This window comes from Mizuhopecten yessoensis, unplaced genomic scaffold (assembly GCF_002113885.1).
Source record: "Mizuhopecten yessoensis strain PY_sf001 unplaced genomic scaffold, ASM211388v2 scaffold9369, whole genome shotgun sequence".
Taxonomy (NCBI): domain Eukaryota; kingdom Metazoa; phylum Mollusca; class Bivalvia; order Pectinida; family Pectinidae; genus Mizuhopecten; species Mizuhopecten yessoensis.
The window spans coordinates 397552-416060 of NW_018408013.1; the positions used below are offsets into that span (position 1 = coordinate 397552).

Sequence of the window (18509 nt, forward strand, 5' to 3'; positions counted from 1 at the left end):
ATGATTGTTGTAAAATAGATAAAGTTTATATGTATAACAATTGGTAACTACCAATCAGATTATAAGATTTGTACTAGAGGTATAATTTAATAATTTAATATACAACATTTGATATAGTGCCCTATCTAGCTAACATAAACCACTCTAAAGCGCTTTACAGTAATTACAGATATACAATTAATGTATATATTAATCAATACAATGAAGTCAAGAAAGTTATAATGTCTGTGTGCCCAATGAAAGCTCACTCAAACCACGTGGTAGGTTTAGCCAGGTTATTGTATATAGGTTAATCTTGGTAATTGGGTTAATACCCTACTTCTTGAACATTATCATAGATGCTCATTTCAGATATATAACAATGTACCAAATCTTTGGATAGCCGGAATTCAATAATAGCATGCTGAATATAGAAGTGAAGTCATGCGTTTGTAACACATTTATCACGAATATAAACACTTCCAGCTGTTTGGCCAGATGAAGATAAGTTCTACCCCTAAATATCAATATCTACAAACATGTCTTTATATAGTATTGAAAATGGATCGTAAAACGATGTGTCATTTTGTATTATGACTCGAATACAATTTGATTGGTATTCAAAGAAGTTAAGCATATAACTAGTACACAGTTAATTGGTCTTAGGTCCACTTCACTACCGAGTAGTTCGGTAACCCAGCACCATAAAATGCCATAGTGGCTCAGTCTCTGTCCACCAAAATTAATAGAACAAGACATTCTAGAATTCTCTCTCAAAATGATTCTTAAAGACAACAATTTGTTGGACAACGCCTATTTCCCCGCGTTGTGTAAGTCTTAATCCCATTATCACGTCTGTCTAGTGTACAAGTTTGAGGATCCATAACCTATACTTTCCATAGGTATCTCATTAGATGGGAGAACCATGGTTAGCTTCACATTAGCTCAGTATTCGATACCCATCGACCAGTATATCTTTCTTGTTAAATTTATTTTTTGATTCAATTCAGGAAAGCAGTTTCACTGGTGATAGATATCGCAGCAGCGTTTGCTACTCTGACAGCGTTTGCTACTCTGACAGCGTTGCATTGGTAGAAATTAAACACCAAAACAAACACAGAACACATGCAAACGTAAATCAATCGGTTACAACCAATTTCCCAAATACGTGTACTTTAGTTTTGCTTCCTTGTAGCCAAATCAGTTCACACGCAACGTCTCAACACTGAAACTGTGAAAACGCAGACAAGCTCTCCCGCTGCCTAAAATCACGAACTTCTGATTCAACCCGTCTTCTAACAAAAAAATAGCTTCAATGTTCGACTGTTTTAAGTTTATAACAACTACTATTAAACAAACTACGCGGCGTAACAAATCAAAGGTTTTTCATCAGTTAATCAACTTAGGTATTCGGACATACTAATGTACAATGTCTTTTTCAGTTATGATTTCGCGAGCAACGTTTGCACTTCTTCATGATATAGTCATTTCCTACGCTGTCAGCTATCGCCATGCTTGTCTTTTCCTGCCTACATCAACACGATTTTGTGAGGGTGATCTCGTGACAATGACCCTTTACAATCAAACTCATTACAAAGATCACCCACAGCCCACACGTATAATATTCGTCACTGCCCAGACACGACAGAAAAGTACACACAAATAACTCCTAAGTCTTTATTTACATTTAAAAGCATAGAAGCCAATGGTTTGTCATTGCTTTTAGTCGCTGTTTTATTTGTTTATATATAAATTCGGCAATTCATTTAGGAAGTTCTTATACACAACTAATCTTCATATATTTCAACACGTCAATAAGGTGATTACCGAAAACAAGTTAATGTCTTTGAAGTTTATTGAAATTGGAACAGCTTTGATTTTAATTAATACATGTACTTGCTGATACTGTATATACAATATTTCATTGTGACGTTATTGAGGGTAAAAAAATAAAAAAAGGAACATGGCTGGATTCACCGTGAAGTCGAGTCTTCCATATAAAGGTTAATACGTGTACATCAGAAGCTACTATCATGCATGGCTCTGATATTGCCATGATATTGTAGCTATGCTATTAATAATTAAATTTTGCCTAACTTCCCCATCATATTTCTTTTGGTATATATCGTATATACCTAAAAAGAAAAACAATTGATGACGGAACTACTTTTTACACTTCAGAATGCAAAATTACAACGCAGTTTTTTTTAGCGCAATTGTTTAGTTTACATAAAAATTAAATAAATCTTTAACTGTGTATTTACAACGTGTTTATCTACTTTTTTTAAATTAAAATATAAAGAATGCCAAAGATTTTGTTTTGGTATATACGGTATATACCGAAAATAAATTGTGTACTTTTTTGCATAAACCGCTTCGCGGATTTTTGCAAAGTACACATTTTTATTTTCGGTATATACCGTATATACCAAAACAAAATCTTGGTCATTCCTTAAAAAGAACGAGATCTCACCAAGATAAAACGTTGACTTGTGTATGAACGATGCAAAGGCACAAATCATTTGTCAACAGGCGCACATTTATATAAAGTTGTATTCAACCCCTGTTGTAGATACATCTTGTTTACAGTTCACGCTTGTTTTACATCCGACATTAGAAGAATTTATTGAGACCTTGTTACTCCTTCAATAATCATGGATTTGACGCGCAGTGGAATGATTCTGAAACTATTTACCGACTGACAACCATAAATAATGGGTTTGGTTAAGCTCGGATATTCTCTTTTATGGAAATAGACATCAACAATGACCATTAATACTTCCACATCGAGGTCATTTTGTGGCGGCAAATGCCGACGAATTGGTAAATTAGTTTTACCAGCGGGGAAAGCATGTCAATACTGATTGACCATACGTGGTAGTCACCGGTCAGAAACGTCGTGTTAACGGCCACGCATGCTATCTGATATGTACAGTTAATACGGAGAAATGCGATGCTGTGTGTAACTAATTGAAAATACGACTGGATGAAGATCTGAATAGATCGTATTCTGTAGGAATATAAGGAAGGTCCATTTAACATTTATCATAAAGCTATGTCCATCCTGTTTTTGATAAGATTTTATAATATATCTTGTATATCACGTACAGTGTAATATATATGTTATACGTTATACGAGTCTTTAGATATTAATTAGATATGTGGTAAAATGATAAGATATGAGCGTGATAACGAGCGTAGTGTCTCCTCATTCACAGATATATCTTGTCACAAGGTCGACATGAGCATTACCTAAGCGTAATCCGATCCAGAACAGTCATGCTACAGATGTACTGGTATTAGTAGGATTAGGAACAAAAAGTAATGTGAAAATTCTATAAACATTATATGCCGCCACATATAAACAAAAGAGAATTCTGAAGCATCCCTGATGTAATGACACTTTTTATTGATTGCATATACTCAAGTTTCCATGACTTTTGCCAACAAACCATGCCCGTGTAGAGGTAGACAGGTTGTCGAGATAAGACACGCGCAATTATTGTTGTATATATTTGAAGGCCTATCATCGAACAAGCAAAACAGTTCCTATTTAACATCTAGCTCTCCTGAAACCCTGTTAAGCTGACGATTAGAATGTTTCGCAGGACATAGATTGAGGTTGAATTGAAATAATGTTTGTGAGTCTATCAAGAATTTGCAAACTCATGCTTGCATCAAGACATGTTGTGTCAAGTTGTTGACTTTCACCTGTCATACCAAAAATTCACTCAAATCGGTCAGGGAGAAGGGTTGCACAGCAGGCGTAATGCTTCTTCTTTGGATATTTTAATGTTTTGAATAGTAAAGGTAAATCAACAAATACTAAGGCAAATGTAATCATCCAAAATATATACATGTTAAACACACAATATAAGTCAACTGTTCACAGCGTCAGAAATGACAAACACGCGCAGCTTATTGTGATTTGAAGACAAAAGCATCAAACGTCTTCGCACCCAAATCATCTTAGTTATATAATTGGATTAGCTAGGTCACTATGCCTTGCGTTACAATGGGATACTGAGGTAGACTCGAAAACCACATTTTCATTTTATTTTACATGAAAATTAAGATTGCATCAACAAAATGTTGTATGTTATGGTGAAATATATAACTCCGGATTCGAAAATATTGGAAACACTTTCTCGCCCTCCTTATATTTTCCACCTTAATACATGCATATTAATGTTAGTTACCTCCCACAATAAGACGCCCCCGCGCGCTAACATCCGGACCAACAAGTTTGATTAATATAACTTGTTTTTATTATTGTTGCGAATCAAATAAAGTTTATATTCATTTACAACAACTTAAACAGTAACAGCGAAACACACGTTACGTATATACATATATTTTTGAAAGAAGCAACATGTTTGAAAGAGAGACAACATTATATAATATGCAAACCATTTACGGCTTTTCGTCGTTTGGAGTTATATTTATAATTTTTGATGAATGGAGGAAACAGCAGGAGGCAAATATAACATATGCCAAACTTGATGTTTGTAGTAATTAAGTATATGTTGACTTATGTCAAGCCTGAGTGAGTCGTCAGAAGAAGAAGGAAATGAGGAAGAAAAAAAGTAGTTATCTCAAAAGATAAGAATTATGTATTTTAAAGTCGTGCGGTAAGAACGGATTCAATCATTAATAGAATTTAACCCGAACTCACTGGGGATCTCTGATTAAATTATGATACCCTGGTTTCAAACAAGAAGAAATGAAGTAAAGACGAAAACTATCTTTAAAAAAGCAATTTTACAAGAATATTACACAAGCTGTATAAAATCCTCCTGTCATGCCATGCAGAGCCTAAACCTTTCAGCGGTCTGCTGATCAAATGAATGTGATGGTTCAGATGAACTCGGTAATCTCCATCGATAGCTTTACTCTTGGTCCACGTTAACATAACTGGAGCCGGAATGCCGCTCTTGTCTTCACTTAGTCCGGCGAGGAAATATCCTGATCACTTTAACTAGACCAGTAATCAAATAGTGTGTTTTAAAAGTTTTATTTCAAAACAATTTATCAGAATATATTTTTTATCATGTGCGATTAGTTATTACCCTCTTCTTTTTTTCAAAACTATATTCCAATTACGATGACTTAAAAGATAGATTAGCATACGAGTGTTTTTTTTTCTCTCTCTTTACGTTTCTATCGAACGGACTTTTTTCCAACGTTCAATTCACAGCATAAAGTTACAACCTTAAGAGATCTAAGAAAAACACGACGTATATGGAGCAGTGCAGTTTGTTAGTGCCTCGTTTGATGAATGGAGACAATGACTGATGAGTTTGTGCTAGTTTGTATCTGTTACAAACTTTGATAAAAACGTTCATGTTTGAAAAATTGATCGGTCCCCTGGCACGTTTCAATGTATCATATTATAATTTCGAAATCAATCAAAATTATTGTGATTCTACTTGATGAGTTTACAAATCGACCATTTCTAACTGCTTTAAGTGTCGACGTAAGATACAAATCACTTCCCAAACAAGGCCATATTTTACTACGATGACAAAATGCCTTTTTCCGTGGTATTTTTTATTATGATAACATGATGAGCAACATGAAGCCTTGTTGTTAATATATGCAGAATACGATATTTCATCAGAAAAAATCTTGTCAGTGTATTTTAACATGTAATAAATGAGGTATTATAAATCAAGTGTGATTTTTACATCTCTGAGTATATGCACCTTACCCTGTTCATCAACATTACAAAGGGTTTCATTGTCTGTTATCGCGATGTTTGTGAACTACTTCAGTTCTCAGAGAAATCCGTTTAAACTTATTCAGAATGTCAATGCTTTCAGATGTAACTGATGAAACTGCGATATCGAAACCCTTTGATTCCATACTCTAAAGCTCTATATCCTATTATATCATGTATTTGTAACAAGTTGATAACAATTAAAGAGGTTAAAAGCAATACCCATACCTAAATAGAGTTCATGAAGAAATAAACATGGCACCAAATATGTTTGATAATCTTCATGCATAAAGTTCCTATTTATACTTCTAAGAAATAGTTTTATTTTATGTCACATCTAACCTTACGTTCATAGTTTTATAATCTTGTTTATGCTTGCACGATTCAAACATATGCACGTAATTTAAAATGTATTGAATGATTCCCCTATGTTTTTGTTTTAATCGTAGATCGCAATGGCAGTCAAAGAACACAGTTATTTGTGAGTGATGGGGTCTACAAGTACATAATGAGATATACTTATGAGATAATAGTACCAGTATAACCTTTTATTGTTATTTATGTGATGGCATCTCTGAATAACAAAGAAAGAAAGAGTTTTTCTCTACCTGGGGAAACAAAAGGAACAGAAGCTGATCACAGCTTCAACAGGCAAGGACGACAGAGTAATAACAGTATACAATAAGACTAAGAACTGGGGAGTGGGGGTCGGGCTGAAGCCAACAGAAAGATGACAAAATATCTGTCTAAACATTGGAAACGGAACTAGATCATCCTAAGACCATTAGTATCTACCCAATGATCATCACATAGTAACTGTACGCCCAAAAACTGATTTAAATTAATTTACTTTTATTGATATATGAAAACGTTAAACTGATAGTAATCAATATTGTATAATAAAATGATAATAAAACATAGACATTCAACCTTACAATAATTTTGTCCGCTAACATTACTTCCTGTATTGACGACCGTCCTATGTTATAACATCTCGCGGGATCTCGCGGGAATATCCTCGGATTGCTCCTACATATGTATTGAACGTTTAATCTTTTAAAGGAAATCTCGCAATATAGCAATTGTGATTTTTTAAATGCACAATAGATGATAAAAACAATAAATAGAATTCAAGTAATAAAATCTGTTTTCTGTATGACGTATGCGGGAACTAAGATCCCTTTAGGGGAATACGCGTGCATGCTCTTTGCAGAAATCAACTTTAGAAAAGACAACAGAGGGTGTGATATTTCACTGTCCATAGAAAACCCATTACCGACAGACGTGATCCGCAACTTGTCATTGAAAACCCATTTCAACAATGACGTGAGATTTCACTTCCCATAGAAAACCCATTAACGACAGACGTGATCCGCAACTTGTCATTGAAAACCCATCTCAACAATGACGTGAGATTTCACTTCCCATAGAAAACACATTATAAGAGGATGTGAGATTCCAGTACCCATAGAAAACCCATTACAGACCACATGGGAAATTAGATATTAGATATTTCTCAACGCAATGCGTAATAGTTGTTTTCCTGAAACAACCCAAGCTCCGCTTATATGTCTGGACACATATTAGATATGTATCCTACAATGACGATCCATTTCTAGGACAGTAATTTACTTTCGTGCGTCAACGACTGCATTCTTTGGTCTTGATGTGGTTGGAACTCACGCGAGCGGATAACAGCTTTATACGATTTGCATCACATCATAAGCGTCCATTTCTGACGTCATATCTACAATACCTACACGGGATATGCATGCTTATTATCGCTGCTAAAAGTCTGTGATATATAAAACGGATCATCATTTTACATAACGCATGCATTGCTATGACAGCCTTTTTCTTTCAGACAAAAAAAATGCTTTTTCCCTTCAGACAGAAAAAAACCTTTTCCCTTCAGACGGAGAGGCCGCGGTGGCCAATTGGTTAGGCGTCTGATATTCTGCTTCCACTAGCCCTCCACCACTGGGTCGTGGGTTCGAGACCTACGTGGGGCAGTCACCAGGTACTGACCGTGGGTCAGTGGAATTTCCCCTTCACTACATGTACCAAAACCTGGCTTGTCCTTAAACGACCATAGCTGTTAATAGGACGTAAAACCCTAACAAACAAATCCCTTCCGACACATAGGCTTGTTTAGTGCCTTGTGAAGAATGGGTGTCACTGACAACACCTTGCTTAGTTTCAAAATTGGTGTAAATCAGTCTGGTCCTTGTATAATCTGACAGTTTTCTTAATAATAATAATTTTTATTTAACGTCGTGTACAATTGTCAACAACAAACATAAGCTCTGTGGAGCTTTTATTACGACGCCGCTAAGGGAACAAATGGTGTTTTCTTGTAGTGGAGGCCACGTATCGAGTAGTCTTTGAGTATTTTTAATTGAGAGGGTCAATATTTTATTAGTCTAGGAGTATTTCCTGTTGATTTGGTCAATAATCTGTGAATCTGAAAGTAATTCCTGTGCAGGTGGCCAATACTCTGATAGATTAAGAGTTCTTCCTGTGAAGTTTTCACCCGTTAGTCTAAGAGTATTTTCTGTGTAGTTGGCCGATAATCTGATAGTCTTAGTTTCCATTCCGTGAAGGTAGCCGCTAATCTGTAAGTCTAAAAATACTTCCTGCTAAAGCAGCCGATCAACTGATATATAGGAATACTTCCTGTGGTGGTGGCCGATAATCTGACAGTCCATGATTGTTTCCTTCGGAGGCGGCCGATAATCTGATAGTCAATGAAATGTTTCCTTTGGAGGTGGCCGATAATCAGATAAGTCCATGTTTGTTTCCTGTGGAGGTGGCCGATAAACTGATGCCAATGTTTGTTTCTGTTGGAGGTGGCCGAGACCTGATAGGCAATTATTGTATACTGTGGAGGTGGCCGGTAATCTGTTAAGTCAATGTTTGTTTCTTGGTAGGTGGTCGGTAATCTGATAAGTCAATGTTTGTTTCCTGTGGAGGTGGCCGATAATCTGATAAGTCAATGTTTGTTTCCTGTGGATGTGGCCGATAATCTGTTAAGTCAATATTTGTTTCCTCTGGAGGTGGCCGATAATCTAATAGGCAATTATTGTTTGATGTGGAGGTGGCGGATAATCTGATAGGCAATTATTGTTTGCTGCGGAGGTGCCCGATACTCTGATAAGTCAATGTTTGTTTCTTGGTAGGTGGCCGGTAATCTGATAAGTCAATGTTTGTTTCCTGTGGAGGTGGCCGATAATCTGATAAGTCAATGTTTGTTTCCTGTGGAGGTGGCCGATAAACTGACATTCCATGTTTGCTTCCTGTGGAGGTGGCCGCTAATCTGATAGTCTTGGGGTTATCCTAGTGCATTGTTGATAATCTGATACAGTGTAGTTAAGAAATATTTCTGGGAGTCATCTTTTAATCCGAAAGTTTAATATGGGTGTTCTGTAGGTCTGATTGATAATTTTACAGTCAAGGAATGATTCCTGTTTGTGTGGTTGATAATCTTATTGTCTTGAAGCAGTTTGCTTTGGAGCGACCTGAATGCAATGATGAAAAACAATTGTTACAAAGGCTCCCGTTTACGATGTTTTCACATTAAATATGATCTTATTTTTTTAAAATGCTATGCTATTAAAAATTTAAATTACCGAAGTGCTTTCATATCTTCCTTTCAAGATTTTTATTATTTTGCTGATGAATGCAATCGTTCCTTAACAAATGTATGGGTTCTGTAAGTTCAACCTTGGCGCTGTAAGGACTATCATAGTTTCTGTTGTAATCATAGCATGGTCTTCCTTAAAATAAAGCAAGGTTTAAGGTACGTATTACTTGGTTAACCGGTTAATCTAACATGGCTTCAATGATTTATAACTTGACACAGGTGACATAAAGCATGATTTCAATACAATATAGCACGAGTTCCATAGAATATAACATGGCTTCCATTACATATAGCATGGCTATTCTTTCATATAGCATGGCTTCCATTACATATAGCATGGCTTCCATTACATATAGCATGCCTTCCATTACATATAGCAAAGCTTCCATTACATATAGCATGGCTTCCATTACATATATCATGGCTTCCATTACATATAGCGTGGCTTCCATTACATATAGCGTGGCTTCCATTACATATAGCAATGCTTCCATTACATATAGCATGGCTTTCATTACATATAGCATGGCTTTCATTACATATAATATGGCTTCCATTACATATAGCAAGGCTTTCATTACATATAATATGGCTTCCATTACATATAGCATGGCTTCCATTACATATAGCATGGCTTCGTTTACATATAACATGGCTATTCTTTCATATAGCAGGGTTTGCCTTCAATACATATAGTTGATTTTGTTTAAAATTGCATGGTTTTCCTTATAACGATGATTAACTTCATTTCGAAGGGCATGCTCACATTTCCTATTAACAGCAGTGTATTTCCTTGAATGCCAGCACATCTTCCGTAAAGGGTTGTTTGCTAAAGCCAATGAAACTGTTGAGCCGAGCCACACTCAGTATTGTATGTGATGTATTTAATCCGTCTGGCCTCTTCGTCTTCCTAACCAAACAGTCGATTTCCCCGGAGTACAGGACCTCTATATTAGCCAATGCAGGCAAAATAAGCTATTACAAGTTTCAAATATGTCATAAGACTCTGCTACACCAAATAAGCTGTATGTCATCTTTCTGCTCATGATACAGTCAAACGACAATATTGGACCTGCTCATCCGAGTATATGTTGCCCTCAATTTGTCAGAACTGAGTAATGCAGAAAGCAATCTCAGTAACATCTCAGCGAAGAGCTGAATTGTGTTAAAAAGAGAGACTGTTTTCACGTGTCTGGATAACATTATTTATTTTATTTCTTCCGGGATAAAAAAAAGGTCAATACAGTTAGAGACATGCACTCGACCGCGTCCAAACCTTCAAAATCCGGAATGCAACTAATAGCAGACATTTGCCTTTGACATTATTCCGGATATCATGCAACGACATAATCTATGTATGTGTATTCCGTTAGAATTTCTTTATATTTCTTGTTGTTTTAAAATTTAAAAAGTTGGGTGCAAAAAGAAAAGCAATTTTAGCAATATATCAGAGGCGTAGAAGCCCCGTCTATTTGATATTATTGCATATCACAACGGGACTCGTTTAAAAAAACATTCTACGCTAGTACATATATCCTGTATCACCTGGGGACACCCGTCTTGACAAGAGGACGTCAGCAGCGTGGTGTAGATCAGAATTCGATACAGGGTAAAGCCATATTTTGCATCATAAGACAAATGTTACCGTTGGGGGAAAATGACAGCAACAATACAAGACATAATCCTTGAGTCCTGAAGCTTCTTCAAGAAAATCTATCATATTTTTCAAATATAGGGGGAACTTTTTCCCAGTTTAATTTCATGATGCCATACACGAACGTAGCAAGAAAATAGTTAATTTTTTCATTCAAAGTTTAATAGTTACACTGTTACAGAATGTTACTCGTGCATTCGAAAAGTTGGAAACAAAGCTCGCGCGTTTGATTATATTTAATATCATTACATAAGGTCCATCAACATACTTACTTAAGCAAGCAGGATACGACATAGACAATGCCTGGAACTGCCCAACAACGCTAATGTAACGCAATGATACATAACGCTCTCCAATCAAATGTGTCCTTGAATAAATTATGTAGAATAGAGCTAGTTGTTGTATATAAAAATGGGGCTTCTACAGTTAGTGTCTCCTAATTACACGCTGACAGCAGCAGTTTAGTATGTCTGGGGTGAATTCACATTGATCAGACATTTATTTTCAATCTGGACTCATTGCGGTGTACCGATAAGCCTTTGCAATAACTCTTTACATATGACGCCATACATTTTGCAACTTTTTCCTACGGATGTCTTTTCAGTCCATAGACCGTTAGAAGGTATCGAAAAGTTTGATTTTACAAAACAAATTCAATAATTACTTCATTGCTCAGAACCAAGGAAAAACTTGATCTTCTAAACATTTGATGGTTCTTATATGTATGAACTTTAGTAATGAGCATTAATGATCTTAAAGTTTCATCTAAAGTAAACAATTAAAATACGAATTAAGTGACCACATATTCAAAAAATAGTAAGTCAATGCAAAATGTCACGGAATACATTGTTTGCATCATAAAGTGATTTCGTCTATTCAGAACTCTTCAAGATCAATGTGACCCTGTTATATCGAACAGACCTAAATATTTGCCTCATCCCTAGGTCTGATGAAATCAAAGTTTAGAGAAAACAAATTGTAGCATCGCTTTTAGTTGATATTTGCTTGTTCGGAAAAAAATGATATCTGACCCTGTATTAACGGATAGAAGTAAAAAAGTAAGGTTGAATTCTGTACAATGAAACATTGCATGCTTTTTCATCATTATAATCCTGGCACATAATACTTAATTGAATTTAAGACACGAAGGAACGCACACCTCTACATAAGTGCAATGTATAGGCGGTTAAATGTATCAGAGACGTGACTTGCTTTGACTGTGCTGTGGGTAAGAACAAATTAAGGTTATTAATTTATACATCTAATATGAACTTTACTTATTTTGACTTTATTGTTATTATCGAAACCGTTCGTTTACACTGCAAATTCAAGCAATTAGGTAAGGAATCGCACAGACTGACCTATGTACGGTGACACACAGAGGTATCTTGGCCACCGTCGTAAGATTAAATCTTCTGCGACATTAATGAGAGCAGACCAGGTCACAATGGCCTTCGGTTTAACACAAGGTAGGTATGACATTTAGTTCGGTTCTTATTATTTATTTGTGCGAATTATTTGTGCAGATTACTCCCAGCCGTTGTCACATGACTACTTTGTCGTCCGTAACCGTATTAAGTTCTACGTCACAGATTCGTCTCAGAAAGGCAGTATTTCCCTTGCTAGTTCCTAATTTGGACAAGAAACGTTGTTATTTATGGGAAGTTACAGTCTCTCTTTCTCCGCCAGAGACATCAGGAAGGTATTTGATGTTCCTCAGAATACAACAATTCTGACAGAAAAGATTATTGTTTTCAAATTTAAATTGTCTTTTTCCGGTTGGTGTGTTGCGATGGAGAGGGTATCCATTTTATCCGCAAGAAGAACTTATTAGATTAAGGCCACTCAAATGGGTATGTGCTGGCAATTATTGTTGGCGGAATCGATACCCAAGTACTGTCGCGCCCGCGAACAGAAGGGGAGGATCTTAGATGCAGGAGGTCTAGGGATTTCTTACAGAGTCAGCTGTATAAACAAAGTCTACCTGTGACAAATGTAGAACACAGTATAAGTTCATCCAGCATTGCCATCACTTATAATTGACAATGCAGCTAACGTCACAAGATACAGTGTTCAAGTAATCGTTCACTCGAATACTGTAATTACAGAAGTTATAAAAGTAAAACAAGAGAGCTGGTATCACCACTGATCGTAATTTCAGATTAAAAACAACCTTTTGAGATATTTATATTTTCCCATGAAAGTCCGTGATTACAATATTGTCCATTTTGTGGTTTTGTAACGTAATATCGGATTAGATTCTTTTTAGAAATTGGTTTTAATTATCTTCGCCTTCAACTGCCGGACATTAAAGAAAACAACCTTATCAGCCCTATAGGAGTATGTACAATGTATGCTCGTGAGACTAGCTAACGGTTAAAAGACATTTCATAGTGGATTTTGTATATTATATAACAGGGTTGAAGAAATCATTTTTGACATTGGGCAAAAAGAAATGCAATAAATATTGTAATACACTTTTTTCCTCGTTGTCTCCTTCATGAGAATGCATCGTTTACGTCGATAAATGGCAAAGGGCAGCGATTGCGTTATGCCTGTATCTGTAATATCAGCTTCAGCTTAGCGTTTCACTTTGATTACTTCATGCTATTTCAAGTGGAAGAATATGACAATAACAAAGTAGATACAAATCCCACTCATTTAATCCAATACGGTATAGATTACAGAAACCACTTAGCTTTGAATTAGCTTTGCCGCTTTTGATTGGTCATAATGGTTACCGGAAGTAGTCGTGCTGTTGACTAAACCCAGCGCTGTCCTATGTTGGAGTTCTATAAGTTTTGCATCTCGTAACAACACTATACCATTATGGTCTCAACAGCAGACAATACTTGTTTTAGTACAGAACATTACTAAACAATACGAAAGATAACAAAACCAAACGCAATCTGAGACTAATGAAATGAGCTCTAGTATCTTCAAGCTGCAATTGTGTCAAGACAAAGATAATACAACTATTTATCAAATTAACATTAGAGGTTTTATCAGGTCATTTCTCAGTACTATTTAAAAACATAATATGAATCTGCACATTTCTTATATTGTGCTGTGTATAATGTAGTTAGCTGTTTATTCTATCCTGTTAATCAAGGAAAGACAAGTCAAATGTACACCTCCGATGAATTTCTAGTCTGACAGTTGGTTATATAGAGTTTGTATTATCGTTCATCGTTTTTACGTCTTTGCTACAAACATGCGGATGATTCTTTTACTAAGGATCTTAAAATCCACTCTATAACTTCGCCTTGTTGTTTGACTTACATTTTTTTTAAATTCTACTTAATATTCAATGTCATTTCCAGGTCGTGTATGCGTTACTGATCTTGTATTGACAGAGACACATATATCGTGTCTTAGTTTAACTAAGCTAGCTATCTCTGTGACAATATTAACGGAAAATCCCTTAAGGCCTATACATCGCACACTGGTGCCTACATTTCTGCTACAAAGAGTGTCCGTCTTTAAATATGTATTGCATTTCGGCGAGGCTGCTATCTTTTAGTAGTGATTTTGATCTCGGCTTGCCATTTATAAGGCTTAGTTCATGAAAATCTAATGCCAAAATAGCACCTGACACCAGCAGGCGTTGAATGTACTGACGCAATGAAAAAAGGTCGTAAAAATCTAGGATGATGTTGTTATGACGTAATGAAATAAAGACCCATGGCTACTTTGTGTTTAGCTGAACTAATGGTATACATACTCGAGGTTTCTTAGAATTCTGCCGTTGTTACTTAATTGTTCTTCTGCCTGAATGCAATAGAGATCCGTGGTTGTGTTATGAATACCGTTATTGTGACGTAATGGAGATTCCTATTTCAAACAGAGTATCAAACATCATCACCCGTTTTAGCCTCTATACTCGTTTGCTTGCTATCGAATTAAAGGTAATGATACATGTACCGTACATTTATCCCATGTGTCTCTATGTCACGAGGTGGCTAAATAATAATGTGACTTCCAATGGAATCAGATGACCTTTGTTAGACCGACTTCTGCTAACGAGCTGTAAAAAAAGCTTTTAATCGGCCCCGATATAATAATTTCAATATTAGTGTCAATCTTTTACCAGGGGAATTGAACTTCGGTCGTCGGATCTGAGAAATCAGTAGCTTAAACATTTGATTAACGTGTTATTTATAATTCAGTATGTTTCTTTCTATTCGTTTCTTTTCAATTTTCTTTTGTGTCTTCAACTCGCTCACAACTTACTGGGAATATTGAACATTTACAAAATAATTAAATGTTAGAATATATCAGGAATTTGTCACTTTTACTATATTTTTTAATATCTTCTTTCAAATTGTATGATACATTAAGGTGACATGTATAGGCTGATGTCTTTACTACTAATGCAACAAATTGTGTTAACAGATAATGAAAATACTTACTGAACTTTTACCGTCAGACAAAAACTAGAACAAAGTAGCACGAAATCCCATCCAATCACGTTAGACCAACAAAGTAACGCGAGACCTGATAAAATAACTTATTCCGACATAGTAGCACCAGATCAAAACTAGTCATATTATAAGGAAGCACAAGACCCAACAAGTTCTATTATTTTGACAAAGAGGCGCCACATTCAAACCTATTACCTTTTTTTTCTGACAAAGTAGTGCGAGACCCAACCAATAACATCATTCCCGCAAAGACGCGACATCCCAGTTCCCAGCCAGTCACATTATTCCGAAAAAATAGCGCAACTCAACCAGTTTTATAACACCAACAAGGTAGCGCAACACCAAACTACTCCCATTATTCCGACAAAGTAGCGCCTCATCCTTAATAGTAATGTTATTTTTACAAAGTAGCAAATGTAACAATAGGGCAGCATAATCAGTTTGTTTATGCAATGTCTCCAGGACGTCAGCACAGAAGAAAAGAAAACGGTTACAGAAAATGTACCTTTAGTGCTTTCGATACACAGTGTGAGAAGGCCAAGGAGTTGCATACACATATGGCCTTGATTGACGCGTATTATGGGATGCCTCGGCGTAGGAATTACATTATGGTAAAGGTTGCTAATGGTACTTTAAATTCAACGTCGGATTTAAAAAAAGAATCTTCGCTCGGAATAAAACATTGCGGACGTATGTAAGACCAGGTCAGTGTCCTGTAACACATAACACATCTGGCAGTAATACCTTCTGGTTATATAGCTTTTTTTAGGTGAACGTTACGTATTGTTATGTCATTGCAACACGAATAAACACTGCAGCTGGTGGAAACATTACATGTATAGATTGCAAGCGTTATATAGACACATATCTGCCTGAAGGAAGTCTACATCAGGCAAAAATATGTGGTTGTTTCCAGAACTATACATAGAATCAAATCACCATCATATGCCGATACAAAATAAACCGAATTATGTGTTCTTGTGGTGAATTTGTTGTATTGGGGAACAAGTAGGATATGTATAAACACTTAATGATATACCAAAACATAACGATATGGAAAGTATTAAATGATACAGCATATGCGTGATGTTTAACTTAAAACTATTTTCACACATGGGATTAGATAAAAAAAAAAAAAAACGCAGAACAAAATATAAAGTGTATCAGCTAACGCTAGGCAATGCTTCAATGTAAAACACTGATCGCGATGAGTTTCACCAATATAACGTCCTTTATTGTGGTCGTTTGTATGAGTCAGATATTCGTGCCGTTATGGTATATATGGTTTATAGATGGATTATACATGATGTTTTGTCGTCTCATTTAGGATCTCATACTGGTTAAAGTGTTCATGGAACACTGAGAGAGAAGACCCCTTGCCTCGTCATTTTCAAAATTGCATCTAAAACACAAATGGCTTTTTATGATTTTGATAGTTTTTGTCTAGATAGGATATATTGCTATGATGGTATAATTCTGCTGAAGCAAAACTGTCGCTGATGTATGTTTGAGTGTTTGATTCTCTATTGTCTTTTTGTGTTGAATATTCCTATCGTGAAAAACACTCGCTGGTGTTACCGTTTTCTATTTCCTGATCGTGCTTGCAATGAAGCAAACGACGGATAACCAATATTGGGTTGCTTAAGCATTGCATGATAATGGTAACAAGGGCAGCTAAACGGATTTAATAAATCAAAACTGCTTACTGCAATTGTAAACTACGTAATTGCGCAGTATACGAGTTCATTAGTAAGGTATTAGCAAAACAGGAGTAAATTTAGCAAACATGAGTAAGTAAGTAAAACCCGAGTAAAATGTTAAATGAAAATGCTGATAGTGGTTCTTAGCATGCCTATACAGGTGTCATCATGTGATTTCATGTTAAGAAACGTAGACATTTCTGAATAGAAAATGAAGCAAGAGATTTAACAAGCTATGATCTTCAAAGTTGTAAAGAGACAATATTTCTTAAAACATATATGGTACTTATTGACATTGACGCACAGTGACGACACTAAAAAAAGTATATAGGGACGAATCGGACTGAAATAGGCGTATTTCGGCGATACGAATGTATACATGCGTTTTTGGCGGGCACTAACATATATAAACGTATAGTGAAGACACTTTCCTATCTGTATAGGGATATTGTGATTGTATTTTTACAATCGTATAGTGACGGGCTTACTTGTTTTAACACAGTACTTACCATATCGGCGTATGGCGGTTTTTACGCCGGAAATAGACGTATGATGACAATACTTACTTGTATAATTTCTCTCCGAGACACACATTTATATTGGACAAGTTATCGCAGTCGTACTTGACGTTGGAAAACAATCGCTTGTCTTCGTTAGGCAAATCCCTGAAAACTGTGGATACCAATGATATAACGTCTTGTAGAAGGTCAACAGTGTTGACCGCATCATTCATGAGCAAGGCAAGACTACCCTCCGGATAATACCGTAGCACCGTTTTATTTCGCGTGTAAGCTCGCTCCGTTATAAACCAAGCTATGTGAACATCCTTGAACAGATTAACAGATCCAACCACTTTGAATATCCTTTTGGCCATTGCAACACTCGAGTGGATAACAATAATCCGGTCTTGGTTGTTTACTGATGTGTTTAAACTACGATACATCTCTTTTTCCGTCATTTTCTTAGAAAATATTTCCTCACTAATATTCCATTTATCATCGTCTGTAATACTATGAAGTTCGTCGTAGAAACCATCGAAGAGAAAGTCATCCTCTAAGTACAGCAGAAATTCAAACCAGAAGTTGGCTTGGAAGAACTTGATGAGACCTCTGGCCATGTACCTCCAGGAGGGCTCCAGTTTAATATACATTGAGCTTGGTATCTGTGTAAAATGGAAAACAAAGCTATGTTATACACAAAATACATTCCAAAAATAAAATAACTAACATCTACAACATTTTATATTTATTTACTTGACTTTGACGTACATTAACATTTGTAAGAATTTGAGTAAAATAGACATCCGAATTTCGCATACAGTGTAGCGGGGGTACACACCGAATGTTGTTGACGGGATTTGAGACATATTCATTTTATTGATATTCAGAAC

The 18509-nt window shown here is 35.9% G+C and overlaps 1 protein-coding gene across 1 annotated transcript in view; it reads right to left on the bottom strand.

The window, feature by feature from the left end:
• Nucleotides 1-18167, bottom strand: part of LOC110457886 (glutamate receptor ionotropic, NMDA 3A-like) — a 54968-nt gene extending 36801 nt beyond the window's left edge. Inside the window, exon 1 of the mRNA XM_021509340.1 lies at nt 17686-18167. Within this exon, the coding sequence (XP_021365015.1) occupies nt 17686-18077 (392 nt within the window). The 5' untranslated portion in view covers nt 18078-18167. The remainder of the gene's footprint in view (nt 1-17685) is intronic.
• Between the last annotated feature and the right edge of the window lie 342 nt (nt 18168-18509).